Source organism: Dermacentor silvarum, chromosome 2 (assembly GCF_013339745.2).
Source record: "Dermacentor silvarum isolate Dsil-2018 chromosome 2, BIME_Dsil_1.4, whole genome shotgun sequence".
In the NCBI taxonomy this organism is placed as follows: domain Eukaryota; kingdom Metazoa; phylum Arthropoda; class Arachnida; order Ixodida; family Ixodidae; genus Dermacentor; species Dermacentor silvarum.
Window position 1 is genome coordinate 81,759,191 of NC_051155.1, and position 18,317 is coordinate 81,777,507.

The 18,317-nt window shown below is 47.0% G+C and overlaps 1 protein-coding gene across 1 annotated transcript in view; it reads left to right on the forward strand.

Annotated features, from left to right (window-relative positions):
• The window catches only part of LOC119440184 (uncharacterized), a 149,615-nt gene that overhangs the window by 78,999 nt on the left and 52,299 nt on the right, over positions 1–18,317 (forward strand). Inside the window, exons 21-22 of the mRNA XM_049662797.1 lie at positions 2,560–2,664; positions 5,813–5,971. Coding sequence (XP_049518754.1) covers positions 2,560–2,664; positions 5,813–5,971 — 264 coding nt within the window. The remainder of the gene's footprint in view (positions 1–2,559; positions 2,665–5,812; positions 5,972–18,317) is intronic.

An 18,317-nucleotide genomic window follows, 5' to 3' on the forward strand; every position in this document is an offset into this window, starting at 1 on the left:
CAGACAATGACCACGCTTACTTTGGTTTCGCTCACAGTTTCAGTTACTCCGACAATTCTCACGTGCACTGCCTGCGTTGAATCTTTATCAGGGTGATCATCATGCTTTCCTATACCATGCGCTTATCAAATGGTGGCAGCATCCACACGTGTAATGATCCATGCCATCCACACCTGTAATGTAACAATTCACACGTGTAATGAGCGCATCGATTCCTTTAGTCTGCATATTGAGCGGTAACAATAACGCCGTGCCGCCTTGGGCGACACATACCATCTCTGTGGGACTGTCGTGTGCTTCCTACAAATCCAGTGCTTATTAACAAGTGTCAACGTGGTAGCCAACTGTGAGTAATGATTAACCAGAAGGTTCTCTCTCTTCTCCTCATGCCGCCAAACCTGGTAAGTATCAATCTCACGTTTTTACCTGCAAATACAATTTGCAAATTTCAATATCTGGATTGGGGCATAGTTCGGTAGCTGAGAGTTCATTACGCACGAAAAATACTGCAGCATCTTCTCTTCAACCTGGACCACTTCGATCCCTCTCACATCGCTAATGTCGATCTGTTAAATGCTTTACACAGCATTGCAGCTTCCTCGGACACTGTTTCCCTGCAAACCATTGCTGCTTGCATCACGAAAGCAGGAGGTTCTATCACAGACGCGTCCCGCTGCAAAAATAATGACGACGTCAGGAGCGATAACCGAGTTTTCAGCAGCAAGGTAAATCTGATGCATATAGATGAACATACGCCTTTGAAGAAGCGGTGAATTGTGAAATTGAAGCAACCTGATGTAAGATGATGAGATATGCGTTGAAACGCGTGCTTCTGCTGTCACTGAAAATCAGATGAAGGATGAGAGAATGCGCGCGCATCTTCAAGTACAACGCAGATCGCTTCTGCTCGTCATGTTATTGGAGGCGCGCTAAGCGTACGATACCCACGGAATGATGATTTTAGACTGTTTTATCGGCTTGAGACAATACTGACATAACTATAACGCAACATCGAGCAAGCAGCAATAACTCAATACTTCATCTTTGTCATCCTAGTTCAACAATTCATCCTCTGCTTTTCCTTATTTTCATTATTAACATACACACTAACGTATCCTCCCGAATAAGACTTTTCGCTGATGATCGCAATATATATCGCGTAATTAGCAATGCTCACAACCACTTGACCTTGCAGAGCAACCTTGACGTCATAAGTCGTCGCTAGTGCAGTATATGCCAGATGACCTTGAACTCTGACATGTGTAAGGTCATGTCTTGCTCGGGCAGACCTTCTACCTCTAATTTTCCCTACACGATAAATAACTCTTTCCTGGAAGGGGTATGTGCACGAAAGCATCTAAATCTTTAGCTTATTTGCGACGAAACTTGCGAAATGCCCCGACTCCAGGGCGCGAATGGCGTACTAAACACTTGTTCCTCCCGAATTGGAATGTGCATGTTCTATTTGGTCTCCACAGCAAACTACTTAATTTCAATGCTGGAATCAATTCAAAATGGGGCGGCACACTTTAAAGCACGCAGATACGATAGGACGTTTAGTGTAACACCGATAAAACACAAAATTTCCCTACCACCATTACAAATTTGACGCACAATAAATCTTCGTTGAACTCTACATAAATACGTTCATGATAATCGGTCCCATTTACTACTCCTTGAAGCTCCTATGCGCATGTCGATTCACCTTAGAAATAGCAATTGTTTCTTGAGTATCTTCGGTAACACGCACGCACTTAGCTTATCAGCACTGCCTCATGCCATCAAAATCTGGAACAGTGTTACTGATAATACTGTATCTCTACCTAATCGCAATGCGTTTCATCCAGAACTGCAAAGGTTATTTTTGTTAGTAATGTATAATAACCTTCGCAAGTTGCTTTATATTTTCATCGGTTCTGCTGACTTGTCATTTTTATTTCAGGTGTAAGCACAAGGATCATTCCTTTCTTTAATATTTGTCTGCTTTGTCTGATAATGTGACACAAATTGCAGTTTCCTGTCTTTGTAACCTTTTGCGTTGTGCCCCTTTTACTCAATGTCCTCTAATGAGCCTGTACGGTACAGAAATAAATAAATAAATAAATAAATAAATAAATGGCAAAGCATGTGCAACGGGCGTTGCCATACCAAGCAAATTTGATTGATTAGTGTGGTTTATTTAATAAAAGTGTTTATCATCATCATGGCGCAAGGGCCAGATGTTGCCAAAGAGCGCCACCTAAGCAAATTTGATGTCTTTTGAATTGGAATGAATTTTTCACAGTTACAGAAATGCAAAATAGACAACTGAGGCTATACCAAAGATACTGATATATTGAGGACTGTCTCTAGGACGGTCGACTTAACAATAACGGGTTATGCACTATACCTCAGTTATGCACATTACTCATTGCACATGTTTGATGCTTATATTATTCCTAATGGAAAAAAATTGTGATAGTGCCCTATGCGTGACAAGTGACCTTTCTACAGTGGTTTGAAAGATACCGGCATGCTCAATGCAAATTATTTTCAATTATTTAATTCCATTACTTCCAGGACACTGCCGTGCGGTTTATGTACTCGAGCAGCCCTGACCGATCGCAATACATGCCAATGTGGGGACCAATGCATCGCTACAGCTACTTCCTTTGGTTGTCTGATGTAGGTACTAACGCCGAAGACATGACCAACTACAATCTTGGTCCGATGGCCACGTGTCTCATTATTCGAACATGTAGCTATCACCGGAGAGTCGCAAAACGTCTTTTGTGATTAGGATGGCCTCAAGGCCTGGAGAACGTTCAAAGATTATTACAAACTGATTTATTAGAAACGCTGGATGTTTTTTTGTCAGCTTGGAAATGAAAAAAAAAAAAACACTGGAAGTCACATCACCAGGTAGGGCCAGTTTCTTTGGTGTGACTCTGTGAGGTAATAGTAACCGACAGAAGAAGCAGCTGCTCATTGACGCCAGTAAAATGTCTCCACGGTAATGTCCCATATCGAGCAAGGGCGTGTTTCATTCTATGCTTTTCTGGCGGCCGCACTGCTGGTGTTCACGTCCGTCCGGACTATGTCTCTTTGCGATCCTATCGGTTTTCACAGAAATGCTGATCATAACGAAATATATTCCCGGTCTCCATTATTTCGGTATATCGAGAGTTTACTGGGAACATAGAAATTATTTTTCTAGGCATGTGACGCGGTTTATCGCGTGAATGTTGCTTTTCATTCTGGGCACACGTTCACCTATTAAAGAATTCGATTGCTTACTCGCTGTTTCAGGTTTAGCACCCTTGCTCGTAACACTTGCTTGATGGGTTCGACTCGCAGCCGGAGAACCGCTGGTATCATATGCAAAGAACGACCGACAATTGTTAATAAACAACGCTGATTATTTTTTGTGGCCTATGCATGAGGTCCGTGTTTTCGATTGTGGCAAGCACGTAACACATCCTTCTTACACAGAAGAGCTGCTTGGAGCGTGTCCTCACACAGAATTTGTTGGCTCCCGAGAACTCTGTCCACCTGTCACGATGGTAACTCACGTGTTTCATAATTGTAACGTGAGTGTCTTTCCGGTGATTCGGTAATGGTGGGCACTTCTGCTGGTCCTGTACCTATGCGGTGGATGATCAAGGCACATTTATCGGCTTGACATTTAAAATGAATATCTCATCGCTTTTTAGGATTTGCGTGTTTTCTACTGAAATGCATGACACGTTATCAGTGAATTTGAGTCTTTTTAACTGTTTGCTGCAATCCTGACCACTCTTCTAAATATTTTTTATTTTCTTTGTTATGACGGCGCAGTTACTATACTCGCGGACAACTTTCTGCGGCAATGATGGGAAAGCTACCGAGGCAAAGCACGCACAAGTGAGAGCGATTTTGAAAGAAGTCCCGCGTTTAAATTCATGTTAGTGTAGGCTGTGGAAGAGAAAAGACAGACACCTTATTAGCAACAATTAAATAAGACATAACGCACCACTGAGTGTAAAAGCTTGTTCATTTTGCGACTATTCACTTCCGCGTCTGAGCAAACGCGAAGCCGTAGCACGTGGAAGCTGCGTCGATTCATCGTCTGTTCCGAGCAACCAAAACACTGTCAAACGCTGCCGGCCTACTTGGCGCACCAACACATGTTCTGCAGCCACGCGCCTGTAGCTTTCCCTTCATTGCCGCAAAAACTTGTCCGCTAGTATAGGGCTCTAGGCTGCGGTAAGCTGCTCTTGGAGCCGCTATTTGCACAGGGCATTTTACTCAACCTTAAAATGAAAATAAGCATTTCAGTATAAGAGTTTTAGTCACGCTAGTTAAACACAGACGTATGGCAGAGGCACACGATGAGCAATGATTGCGGTAGAGTCCAATATAAAAAAATCGGGGTAGCTTGCACTAGTGGCGCAAGGCTAAAGACACAGCGGAGCTGATCGGTTCCTAGCTGGTCCTGGCTATACGAAGTGATGCTGAGTAATACGAAGTAATGCCAAGTTGTGCTAAGTTTTACGAAGTGTATAAGCATTTCCCCGTGGTCCATCGCATCGGGGAGCGCCTCGTGAAGCACTTGCAGTCCAAGCACAAGGAGAAGTGGCGCAAAAGCTATGCACAGTGTACGGGCGGCGCGCAGCAGACGAAACGCCAGGATGACGTCACGGCGCGTGCGCAGTAGCACGCAGCTTGTGGGAGCTCAGCCGAGCCGCCGCCAGAGGCGCCTGCTGGACTCACGGACACCGGGAGCATTCGGCGCTAATGCGGGGAAACGGAAAAGCGCGGTTGGTGTCGGCAGCACCACTGAGCGTTGCCTCGTTGGTGCTGTTAAAATTCGTTTCTCTCTCACTCTCGCTCACTCTCATTTTCTCTTTCTCTCTTCCGAGCAATGCACGCGAACAACGCCACCTAGAAAAACGGCGCGACGAGCGCACTCTCTGGCTCTCACTTTCTCTTTTTCTCTCTCGAGCATAGCGCGCGACGCTCCGCGAGGTGGTTGCTGGTTTCCATGGCTTCGGCGCGGCTGGCTGGCTTTTCGTGAAACGCGGACATTTTACGGCTGGCTTAAACAGCTTCGCTGTTAAAATTTACATCGGTATACGCTCCAAGAAATTATATTGCACAGTTAAAATAACACGGTATTGCCCACATGTCAGCCGGTAATTGCGGAGTGACTCTGTTTTGTTCACGATGCTGATAACTATGTAAGTTGACGCGCGTTGCTAAGCACCAGTGATAACTTGAATAGGTAATGGGGAAGCAACAACAAGAAATCTTTCCATTTGTTTACTCATCTTGCGTGCGAAGAAAACGCTAAATTGAGAAGGTACAGTGGTGTTACGACAACAGCAATTGCCAGGGATGGCTGTACAACGACTGATAGGGCCTTAATAAGTGGTAGTTCCTCGAAACAGTTCATAGAAATATATAGAAAACGCGGTGTTGCTGCCAAGTTTACATGACGAAAGAACTACGAATGAACAGGTTCATGAACACCCCCTATAGAACCATTGATGGACACTATCGGTCGGCTCTTGGGCCTTAATTGTAGGATTAAGAGTTCGGTATCGTCTAGTATGCAATACAAACCAGCCTTGGTGAACGAAGTGAGAGACTTGCTAGTGTGTGTTATAATTTGACTGCAGCCCACTTCGGCACCATCTGGTTTTGAACGCTGTCACTTGAGAATTTTGGAGCATGAACAGATTTAGTAACTGCATAACACAATGGTTCTCCGAATGATTTTCGCCGGACACAGCCAAGTCAGATAATGTAGGTCAATGTAAAGTCCGTAAAAATTGCTTCAACATTTTTTCAGGGCCTACGAAAGACAGGACCGGATGCAAATGTCATGGAGAAATCATTCATGTACAGTATATTGGGACGTGACGCAAGCGAAGAAGTGGAAACTGGTGTGAAACGGTCGAGGACGATTACTCGCTGGAAGCTTCTAGTGCAGTTTTACCACATCGCAAAGGTAAGACCTCGGTGCAACGCTTCTCAGTGGAAACTAACGTGCGAATACTGATCAATGTGACCCACAATGTGGAGCACTAGAACTTAGGCGGAAAGAGCACGAAACGAAATCAGAAAAAAAAGAGCAACGGAAAAGTTATTTTGCGTGCCACTATGGCACATATTGCAGTTATTTGAAACAGTTGGGAAAACAGAACTGATGCCAACAGTGAAGCGCAGTGTTTGCATGCTGCAGGTTGCTAGGGTAAAACTTGAGTATTGGCATGGAGGTCTGGTGTAGCTGTATAGCCGCACTAGAGGCCGCGAAATATGAAGCCCAGCAAACGCACATTTAAACGTTCTTTCGTCGCAAAAGGTACTGTTTGAAGCACTGTGTCGTCATCATTATCATCGGCTTCCTTTCTGGTGATCAACGTGGTGATGAATCCCTGCTTCAAAAGCTGCTTTTGCGGTGAAAGAACATTCATGTGTGCGTTTGGTTGGGTCATCATGATTTCGCGGCCTCCAGTAGGAGTATAAAAGGACCCTGTGTAGTTCAGGTCGAACAAAGCGCTTCATGGACAGCCGCCACTCTGACACGCTGTGACGTTTCTGAGCACAAAAATGTTTGAGATGGCCAACATAAAAGCGCTTGTTATTGTATAAAAATGTGATGAGAAATTTTGATGCGTTGCCCCGATAATATTTTAGCAACGTCAAAAACACAGGTCGCACAGCCCTGATCAAGAGGAATAGCAGCAGGTCGCCTTTTTAATACCGCGTGCTACTGCGACTCCTTCTTCGCCGCGCCTTGATAGAAACGCTCATGCCTGCTCGCATAGTCCTCCTTTTCATCGGAGTTCATGCGCAACTTAAGCATATGAGGGCGGTTTACAAAGGGAACAAAGCAACACACGCAAAACAAAAGAAAAAAAAAACAACAGAAAATAACAAACGAAACTTAGTTCGACAGATACGGGTTCATCCGCACCACATGCACCACTTCGGGTAAGTGCTTGCGGCGATTCGAGCTACTGTCACTGTCAGGAACGACCTTGTAGGTCACGTCGCTCAGGCGTCGGATCACTCTGTACGGTCCAAAGTACCGTCTTAGCAGTTTTACGGAAAGTCCACGATGGCATATGGGTATCCAAACCCATACTTTGTCGCCGGGAGTGTAGAGAACGGACCTGTGTCGAAGGTCGTACCGTTTTGCATCTTGGTCTTGCTGATAGCAGATACGTACGCCGGCAAGCTGTCTGGCTTCTTCGGCGCGCTGAGTAAATTTGACAACGTCGGTAGGTATGTCGTCACACTCGTGCGGCAGCATGCCATACAACGTCGTCGTGGCGTCGCGACCGTGGACCAAGCTGAAGGGTGTCATTCGAGTAGTTTCTTGTCGAGCGGTATTCTTTGCGAAAGTTAAGTAAGGCAAAATCTGATCCTAGTTCTTGTGTTCCACGTCGACGTACATGCATAGAATGTCTGCGAGGGTCTTTTTAAGCCGCTCGGTTAGTCCGTTGGTCTGGGGATGATATGCGGTTGTGTTCCGATGGCTTCTGCAACTTAGTGTGAGCACCGAGTCAAGAAGTTCTGCAGTGAAGGCAGTTCCCTTGTCTGTGATGACTACTTTTGGGGCGCCGTGCCGAAGGACGACGTTCTCGATGAAAAAAATGAGCCGCTTCGGCTGTTGTGCCCCGCTGCGTAGCTCTATAGTCTCCGCGTAGCGCGTCAGGTAATCGGTTGGGACAATGATCCATTTATTGCCGGCTGTAGAAGTTTGAAATGGGCCCAGGAAATCCATTTCCTCGACTGGTACCTCGACTGGATGTAAGATACCTGTAGGCTTTCCGGTAGGTTATTTGCGTCTTTGGCAGTCGGCACATGTTTGCACATGATGTTTCACAGCAGCGGATAGCTTTGGCCAATAGTACTTGCATCGGAGTCGGGACAGTGTTCTCGTGTAGCCTAGATGACCTGAGGTGGCTTCATTGTGGCATGCTGTTAGTATTTCTTTTCGATGTGATGCCGGTACAGCACGCAGGTATGTGATGCCGCTGGCAGAGAAGTTCTTATAGAGAACATCATTCCGCAGACAAAACTACGGCAGTCCCCTGGCATAGAGTCGCGGGACGTCTTTATTTCGGCCTTTAAAGAAATGAATGAGTGGGAGGAGCTCTGGGTCGTGGCACTGCTCCTGTGAAATGTGACGGCTGTTCAAGAGTCACCTGGGAAAGGCTCGGCGCCGTCTGAGAAGAAGCAAGAGTGGCCGATGGTGTAGGAACTGCCATGCTAGTGGGAGGCGCAACGGGAGGGAATTCCGGGCTCAGGCCGAGCAGGCGCCGACTTAATCGATGGACTGGAGTCGTGACGAGAGGTGGAGCTTCCGGACTGGGTGTACGGGGCCTGACAGTGTTGAACGCGTGAGGTTCAAGGCTCCAGCACCTCCACCAGTGTCTCAACGTCAAAAACAGAGGTCGCACAGCCCTGATCAAGATGAATAGCAGCAGGTCGCCTTTTATTGCGATAGCAGTTATATGGACACTCCAAAGAGGATTTCTGCCGTCACCATCGCCGTGAGGTTCCGTATGGCGTCAACGGCGATGAAATCGTCGCCGCGCTCCGCACGCTGGATGTGCGAGTGAAAGTGCGCGAGGGACGCGCGCTTTCACGGGGAGGGAACGCACGTCGGAGAGCAAACGCGTGTTGTGCGTCGTGCTCCTTGAAGGGCTGCAGAATTAAACGTCTCTTTCCTCCTTTACAATGCCCATAGATAGATAGAAAACGCGACTTCTTCCGATTGGCGCTGAGCCGTGCTCCCTCAAGGGCTGCAGAAGATAGCGCCAACCTTTCCCTTTCCCTCAAGAACCACTTATCATCTTCTTCCGTCGCGCGAAAGGCCGTAGGTGGACGGGAGGGAGGGAGGGGGGGCGGCGTTTAGCTGCGGCACCAAATGCGTATTTATATAAAAAAAAGCTGTCGCAGTTTCACCTGAAAGGCGAAGCATCAATTGCGATAGCAAACTTACGAGAGCTATACGGAGTAATGATATTAGCTTTATCAGCTGTATAAACTTGGACATGCAGCAGCATCGGCAACACGCAGAACTGTTGTCGACGCCATCGGCGTTTTGCCCGCGTTCGCTCAAAATGCGTGCGGCGTTGGTGACTGTTGCCGGAGCCTCTGATATAAATAGGCACTCGGTGCCGCAGCTAAACGTCCCCTCCCTTCCCTCCCCCTCCCCCACGGCCTCTCGCATGTCGGAAGAAGGCGCGTTTGCTCTACATATATGGTGATTGTAAAGGAGAAAAGAGACGCCTACTTCTGCAGCCCTTAAGCGAGCACGGCGCAGAACGCGCGTTTGTTCTCCGCCGTGCGTGCACTCCCCATGAAAGACGCGCCCCTCGCGCCCTTTCACTCGCACATACAGCGTTCGGCGCGCGGCGACGATTTCATCTCCAAATGACGTCATACGGAACCTCACGGCGACGGCGACGCCGACGGCAGAAATCTGCTTTTGAGTGTCCATATAATTGCTATCGCAATAAAACGTTGCGAGGCGAGAAGGTGGGTAAGATTTCCGACGCTGCTCGACGAGTGACCCATTCTGATCTCGTCGAAAACCTCCGAGCCCCCATAGGCACCGGCAACACTCACCAACGCCGCGCGCGTTCGGTACGAATGCAGGCAAAACGGCGACGGCGTCGACACCAGTTCTGCGCGTTGCTGGTGCTGCTGCATGTCCAATTTTATACAGCTGATAAAACTACTATCCTTACTCCGTTTTCTCTACTAAGTTGCTATCGCAATTGATGCTTTGCCTTTCGGGTGAACCTGCGACATTTTTTGGACACATTGACAGTTTCGGCAAACAGTGAGATGGTGCGGCGATGGAGCGCGCACCAACCGCCACCAGCCTCTACACATACAGACTGTATGTCTGTATGTGTCGCTAGAAGACCATCATCCTATTTTACAGCTGCATAGATCGTCATAATGCAATTCGCAAAAAGAAAATATTTCTAAAGCGAAGGTTTCTTTGCCATCTGCTCCGCGATGAGGTGTGGGCTTGTTTATCGCGGAGTAGACACGCGGATCGGTAGCGAGGGAGGCCGCTCGGCTTATACCGGGTGTTTTTACAGCGAAGCTGTTAAGGGCTCACTCTTCGATGGTCGCGTCCGGCAATAGGAAAAAAAAAAACTCTCATTGGCTATATGCTGTGTGTGCGAGTGAAAGCGCGCGAGGGCGAGAGAAGCGCGCTTTCACGGGGAGCGTACGCACGGCGGACAGCAAACGCGACTTCCCAGTGGAAGAGGAGCGGTGGGCGAAGAGGGAATGAAGGCACCCTAGACTGTGCGTGTGCGTGCCCACTCTCCCACTGCAGCGCATGCGTGCATCCCTGCCAGCCTCCTGATGATGATGATAAGTGGTTCTTGAGGGAAAGGGAAAGGTTGGCGCTATCTTCTGCAGCCCTTGAGGGAGCACGGCTCAGCGCCAAGCAGTCTCCTGCCGCCTGTGCCACAGACTCTCTTTGGGGTCTCGCCCGCCTCTCCCCTAACAGTGTCGACAACGGCGTTTAGCCGTTCCGGCACGTAGCCAGCGTTTAGACAGCGGTTGTGTGTTGTGACATAAACAACGCGCACAACTGTTGTCGACGGCGGCGGCGTTTTGCCCGCGTTTTCACCGAACGCGCGGCGTTGGCGACGTGTTTATGACGAACGTGCCAACCTTTGCCGTACACCCTATCGCGGTGTACCGTAGCGACCAGAAGGCCATGGTTCCTGTGGTCACTAAATAAATGAAAACCACCGGATCATATATATTTCTCATTCTTTAATAGTTCAAATAACCAATTACACCATCGCATCTTAATAGTTATAATTGGAAATGCATAATTCCTACCATAGTACAGCTTCGCTGGTCTTCCATCTCCACTCCAGTGGAAGGGCTGATAGTTTTTTTTAGATCATATCGAATTTGAAATGTCACCTGTGAAAGATAGCACAAATCGAGCCATCGAGAACGATTACTCAAACAGGCGGACATTACTTTCACGAGAAATCGAAATTAATATTTAACTTTTTAGCGAAAATGCGCTAAATACCTTTTTAATGTTTCCTTAACGGAACATATAGCAGTTGCATATTGTAGGCGGTAAGGTCGCAAGGCGTACCTATAGAACACATTTTCAGGATGACACCACTTTCGAGGTATGCCACCCAAAGTTTGCGATGGACGTTCCTGCTTCTAACTTAGCGGGGAACAGGCCGCCGATTCTACAGACCGGGGTATTCCTCCATTTAAAACTGCTAAATGCCATGTATCCCAGCTATAGGCCACGTGCCCTTGGTGCGGTGGCATATACACTATACATGTGACCTGGTGTTAAGCACCCTCATAGGCCAAGTAATAATATCTCAATGGCAGTTCGCCCGTTCCGACTAGGAAAAGTGCCAGGTCAGGCAGGCGGCAGGCGCCAGTGGGGCCCTACTGAGGGGCTCCGACCACCGCTTACTTACCAGGCGGTTTGTTATAAAAGTACGTGGAACATTAGTGCGTTATTACCGAATGTTTCACGGCACTTATCTCGCAACCAAACGCGATCCTTTGAAACCGTTCGAAGTGATTGTGCCTTATAAAGCCACCGGCTAAAGTTCGCAAGTTGCAATAAGTGCCACCAAGTAATTAATCAAGACGGTAATTAGGTAACAACGCATGAGCGTAAGCCAATAAAATTAAGCGAGAACCGCTTTTGTTCGCTTGCATGTAGCAACTTCTTGATCAATTGCCATTTGAGTGCAGCTCTTTCACTGTAATTTTTGCGAGCACCGGACTGACATCCTGGGAAGAGAACTGGAGAGAAAACGGTGGCTTTGAGTTTTCTTGCATGGTCTATTTGACCTGTTAGTACGCGATCAGTTATATAATTTTGCTACACAAGACTCTAGCACAGACATTTTCGCGAGCGTGATAAAATATGATAAAATAAGTGGTTTGACGACACCTGGTATGGTTGCGCTGCTAAGCCCGAGGGCGCGGGATCAAATCCCGGCCATGGCGGCCGCATTTATGGGGGCTAAATGCAAAAACGCCCGTGTAGTGTGCATTGGGTGCACGTTAAAGAATAGAAGGTGACCAAAGTTATTCGGTATGCCTACGACGTGCCTCATAAGCATATTCTGGTTTTGACACGGAAAACCTAAGTTATTTTTTTTTTCAAATAGTCTGGTCAGGTGGTAAATTCACATCAGATGAAAAAGAACAGGACGCCGGCCAGAAACGTGCATTCTGTATTATACGTCTCCGCTTCCGTACGCGAGCCTTGTTCACAAACATTAAGTGCTCGAAACGGCGAGATTCATTTCGTTTTAGCACCTGACCTCGCGTACGCAGACGGCAGATTGCTATCCTTGCGATTCAGCGTTTTTTTTTCGTAGTCTCGACAACAAAGTATTCGATATCATCATCAGCAGCAGCCTATATTTATGTCCACGGCAGGGCGAAGGCCTCTCCCAGCGATCTCCAAAGTTGCGCTAGCTGATTCTAACTTGAGCATGCAAATTTCCTAACTTCATCACCTCACCTAGTTTCCTGCCGTCCTCGACTGCGCTTTCTGTCTCTTGGTATCCATCCTGTAACTCCAATCATCCACCGGTTATCCATCCTACGCATTACATGGCCTGCCAAGCTCCATTTTGTTCTCTTAATGTCAATTAGAATATCGGCTATCCCGGTTTCCTCTCTGATCCACACCGGTCTCTTCCTGTCTCTTAACGTTAGGCCTAACATTTTTCATTCCATGGCTCTTTTTGCAGTCCTTAACTTGTTCTCGAGCTTACTTGTTAACCTCCAAGTTCCTGCATCATATGTTAGCACCGGTAGAATGGAATGATTGTACATTTTTCTTTTCAACTTCCATGGCAAGCTCCCAGTCAGGATTTGGTAATGATTGCCGTATGAACTCCAAACCAGTTTTATTATTCTGTAAGTTTTCTTCTCATGATCAGGGTCCCCTGTGAGTAATTAACCTAGATAAACGTACTCCTTTACAGACTCTAGAGGCTGACTGGCGATCCTGAATTCTTGCCTTGCCAAGCTATTGAACATTATTTTTGTCTTCTGCATATTAACCTTCAACCCCACTCTTACACTTTCTTGGTTAAGGTCCTCAATCATTTGTTGTAATTTGTCCCCATTGTTGCTGAATAGGACAAAGTCATCTGCAAGTGGAAGGTTCCTGAGATAACCGCCGTTAAACCTCTCCTGAGCCTTCCTAGTCTATGAGCTTGAATACTTCTTATAAGCATGCGGTGAATATCATTGTAGAGATTGTGTCTCCTTTCCTGACCCCTTTCTGGATAGGTAACTTTCTACTTTTCTTGTCTAGAACCAAGGTAGTTGTGGATTCTTCGTAGATATTTGCCAACATATTCACGTATGCCTCTCCTTGATTACGCAATGCCTCTATGACTGCTGGTACCTGTATTGAATAAAGTGTTTTTTCATAATATATGAAAGCCATAGAAAAGTTGATTGTACTCCGCAGATTTCTCGATTACCTGATTGTTGACATGGATTTGATCTATTGTATATTATCCTTTCCTGAAGCCAGCCTGTTCTCTTGGTTGGCTGAAGTCAAGTGTTGCCCTGATTTTATTTGAAATTATCTTGGTGAATATTTTATACAATACATAAAGCAAGCTAAGGGGTGTATAATTCTTCAATTTTTTAACGTCTCCCTTCTTATGAATTAGTAAAATGTTGGCATTCTTCCAGCTCTCTGGTACACTTGAAGTCGTGAGGCGTTGCATACGAAGGGTGGCAAGCTTTTCAAGCACGATATTTCCTCCATCGTTGATTAAATCAACGGTTATTCCATCTTCTCCAACAGCTTTTCCCCTGGTCATGTTTGTAAGGCCCTTATAACTTATCTCTAGTTAAAGAAGGAGCTTCTGTAAATTGTTCACCACCACTTTGAATGAAAGTAGCTTGGCTCCTCAAGGTACTGTACAGGTCAGTATAGACTTCGTCCACTGCTTTTATTGTGTCGTCGAAATTGCTGACGATATTACCCTGCTTATCTTTCAGTGCACACATCTTCCCTTGGCCTATGCCAAGTTTTCTTCTCAGTCATTTCATGCTGCGTCCATATTATTGCGATAGCAATTATTTGAACTCCATTCTAAATTCTGCCGTCGTCAGCGTCGCCGTGAGGTTCCGTATAAAGTCCAAGAGCGATAAAATCATTGCTGCGAGCCGTATGCCGGATGTACGATTGAAAGCGCGCGACCCTCGCGCGCTTTCACGGAGAGCGAACGCATGGCGGAGAGCAAACGTGACGTCTTCCATCGTGCCAGAGGCCATGGGGGGATGGAAGGGATGGAGGGGAGGGACGTTTAGCTGCGGCACCAAATGCTTATCTTTCGACCGGGCGCAAAGAGAACTGCCGACTAAATCTCCAACGCGAAAGGAGGAAAGCGGGAAGGCAGCAAGGGAGGGAGGGGGTGCGGCTTCCACTCTGCCAGCAACTGCGTACTTGTATTTTGCGCGGCTCCTAGCTGTCGTGCGCACCGTATCTTGAAAGCGATCTCCACAAGGGTCTTATCTTTGTATTTGCTGTGCTTTCGTCGCTCAGTTTCCGTTGAAATAATAGACTGCACGAACCTTCGCTCGCTGCTGCCGCCCCGCTCGCTCACGCCAGCATTTTGACAGTGGTTGTCTTCGGACATCGAGTGTCATCTATTCATGTTTGCTTGTGCTTGTTGACCCCAGGCTTGTTAATTCAGTTAGTAAGCGAATGTATCCATGTTTATGCAGCCGATAAAACTACTATCCTTACTGCATTTAGCTTTCTAGTAATGTGTTATGGGAATTGATGCTTCGCCTTTCGGGCGAAACTAACACTTTTTTACTGCTTCCTCAATCTTTTCCACATTATAATTTAGAATATGCCCTACTTTCTCCTTGTTGATCAGTCTTGATAATTGAGGGATCTCTTGATTCTGACACATTCTTGCTAGCTCGTGTCTTTATTAGGTCATTTGTTACTTGGGAGAGTTTACCTAGTGGTTGCCTTGGTGCCTTACCTCCCACTTCAATTGCTGCTTCTGAGATCAGCCTAGTTACGGTTTCATTAATTACCTCTACGTTGTCTTCATATTCCTGTTCTAAAGCTGCATATTTGTTTGTGAGCACCAGCCTGAATTGGTCTGCTTTTACCCGATACCACCATCCGTCGAGTCTTCAAGGTAGCCCTGGCGCTACTGTTCAAGCATTCACCGAGTTCTTTTCGAAACTAGGAGTACGCAATACTCTAGCTAAAATTGCTGAGGCCCAGCGCACAGCGCAAGGTGTCCGGTTGTCCGGCACCAGAACTGGCAGGGACATCCTGGTCACTCTGGGCATTTTTACTGAACGCGAAAAGAATAACGTCAGATATCTTGGCAAAGAAATCGGAGACGCGATTGCGGTTCATCTCTTTACCAGGAACGCCCACCCCATCAATTATGAAAGGAGAAGGCTCGCCCGCGCGAAGGCTCTTCTGCCGAGGCTGCTACGGATTACACTGAAGCTGCCTTCGTAGACGCCGCCCAGGTGGTCAGTTGCGAAGCTTTTTCGGTAGCCGTAATAGACGCCCACGAACGAGTCTGGACCACACTCTCTGTTTCCACCAGAATCCGGAGGTGGCCGAACAAATGACCACTGCACTCGCTCTGCTAGATACGCAGCGCACGGTAATCTATAGTGATTCTAGGGCAGCTACTCGCACCTTTGCTAGGGGAGGGGTAAATGCGAAGGTTTCCAAGTTACTCAAAAGTAGATCCATTAGGGTCCACTGTATAGTCCGGTTCCCAGCCTATATGGGCGATTTCGTGATAGGACAGCGGAACCTTAACGAATCCACTGCTGGTGCGAGGATTGCCAGCCGCGCTCCCCTGCAGACCCCCTCGTCTCCTCCTAATGCCTTTAAAGATCAACTTCAGACAAATAATGAGCTCACCAGGCACTTTTATTTAGGACGTAGGGAATTATCCCTCTCAAACAAGGGACTTAACAGGGCACAGTCAGTCACTCTCCGCTTGCTACAGACGAACTCGTACCCCAATTCTTTGCGTATGAGCCGAATCGATCCAGTCTACAACGGATCATTCAATTCTGTACAGTGTGGTGGACTTGTGAACTTGCGATACATGTTGTGGGGATGCGCGACGCAGGCCTCCTATCTGGAACACAAGAACAATTGGGACGACGCTGTGAGGAGCAGCGAGCTACAAGACCAACTCTGGGCTGCCAGAAGGCCCGCCAAGCGTCGGAGATCCCAAGTCTCCCCGCTCCGACGTAGGAGGTGCCTTTTACACATTCACGAACAGTCGGGTGTCCTTCAGGACTCTTTTCGGAAATAAAGTTTCACCACGGCCACCCTTACTGCGTCTAGGTTGGCCTGTTTCTTCTTGATTAATTCTATTCTTTGTCTCTTCAAACTGAGAGAAATCCGAGACCTCACTATCGTATGTTTACTGCACTTTAGTCTACCTAATACTTCTACACCCTGCACTATGCTGGGATCGGCAGAGAGTATGAAATATATTTCATTCCTTTTTTCTACATTGGGGCTTTTCCTGGTTCACTTCCTGTTGCTGCGTTTCCTGAAGAATGTATTCATTATTCGAAGCCTATTCCTGTCCGCAAATTCTACCAACATCTCTCTCCTAGTGTTCCTAGAATCGATGTCGTAGTTGCGAATTGCTTGCTCACCAGACTGCGTTTTACGATTTTTTGTATTGAAGTTGCCCATGACTACAGTGTACTGAGTTTGCACTTTCTCATCACTAATTCAGCATCTTCATATAACCGTTCTATTTCTTCATCACCGTGACTGGAGGTTGGGGCGTAGGCTTTTACAAACTTCATTCTTTACCTCATATACAGGAATATTACGACGGCTGCTACCCTCTCATTAATGTTGTATAATTAATCAATGTTGCCCGCTATGTCTTTATGGACTAGAAATCCTACCGCGAATTCTCTCTTATCTGGAATACCTCTGTAGCAGAGGACATGGCCATACATCGGCACTCTATAAGCCTAAGCAGTTCTTCTAACCTCACTAAGGTCAATAATATCCCAGGCAATGCCGGATAGTTCCTCAGTTGAGAGGGTGCGTTTGTTGAACGTTGCCAGGTTCAGTTTCCAGTGGCGGATCCAATTTCCGGACCCAGAGATTCTTAGCACCCTCTGCCGCATCACAGGTCTGACCGCCGCCTTGGTCAGAAGCTCCGCAGCCGCTGGGTGCTGATGGCCATGGGTTAATTGCTGTAGTCATGAGGGAGGTAATGGCCGAATACTGCACCACGGAGGCCAATTCCTGTTCTGGTGAGGGAGGGACTTTGTTGAAGCTTAGTGGGGCTTCCTAATTTGGTTGCACCTGGACTAGTATAGTCCCTTTATATCTCGGCATTATTTTTTGCCGATGTCAGGCTGCACTCGATGCCTGAAAATGTAGTGGTGTAGAGGAGGATTCGAACTTACGACCTTCAGATTAGATGCCCGGTGTTCTACCTCTGCTCCACGCCGCTCGATATACTGTCGTGAAATCCAGTCTCTTTAACTGGTGACAATGGAAGCCTTGTCCCAGTCAATATCATGATTAGAGGATGCCACGTGCTTCATAGAAGCAGTGGAAGCGACATCCTTGTATTTGACAACATAACACGTTATGTCAAGCGCGTCTCAAGATTGTCCCTTTCGCCAAAGTAAACATTTTGTAGGTTGCGTAGGGTATTCGGTATACCACGGCTGGAAACTTCATTCTTCGGATTGTCCATCGCATATACCAGTTTATAATGCAACTAGCGCGCGTGAACATGGGTCACATGGACTTCCGAGGTTTTAGAACACATGTCATGGCCTCACTGACTCCAGGTGCTAAGAGAATGGCGGCGCAACCTCGGGGACCTGAGGCTTGCGATATCGCGCACCTCTTTGAACAGTGTTTCATGGAACGAATTAAACTTTAAGTCCATCAGCAGCCTGAACGTTCACGGCATACCCTGCGCTTGTCAGAGGACTGATAATCCTGATTAGAGGAAATAAGCCGGGGTCACTGCGTAGCGAAGTAGTGACTGAGCACTTGTGGCAGGCCGTTCGCACGGAAGCAAAATTAAGGTGTCGCTTAATGTGTATCTCTGTTCTGAAGATGCTGAAATAAAGCTGACAGAGCTTTTCTTTTAAGCAGCACGTTTGAGAAAAGCAAACGGCCAGCGACTTCCTTCTCGGTAGTAAACTGTAAGGCTTCTTCACTGCTGTTTAATTGCCTTACGAATACTTCTAGTGCCTAGTGTGTTTTTTTATAATACAGAAGCAGCATT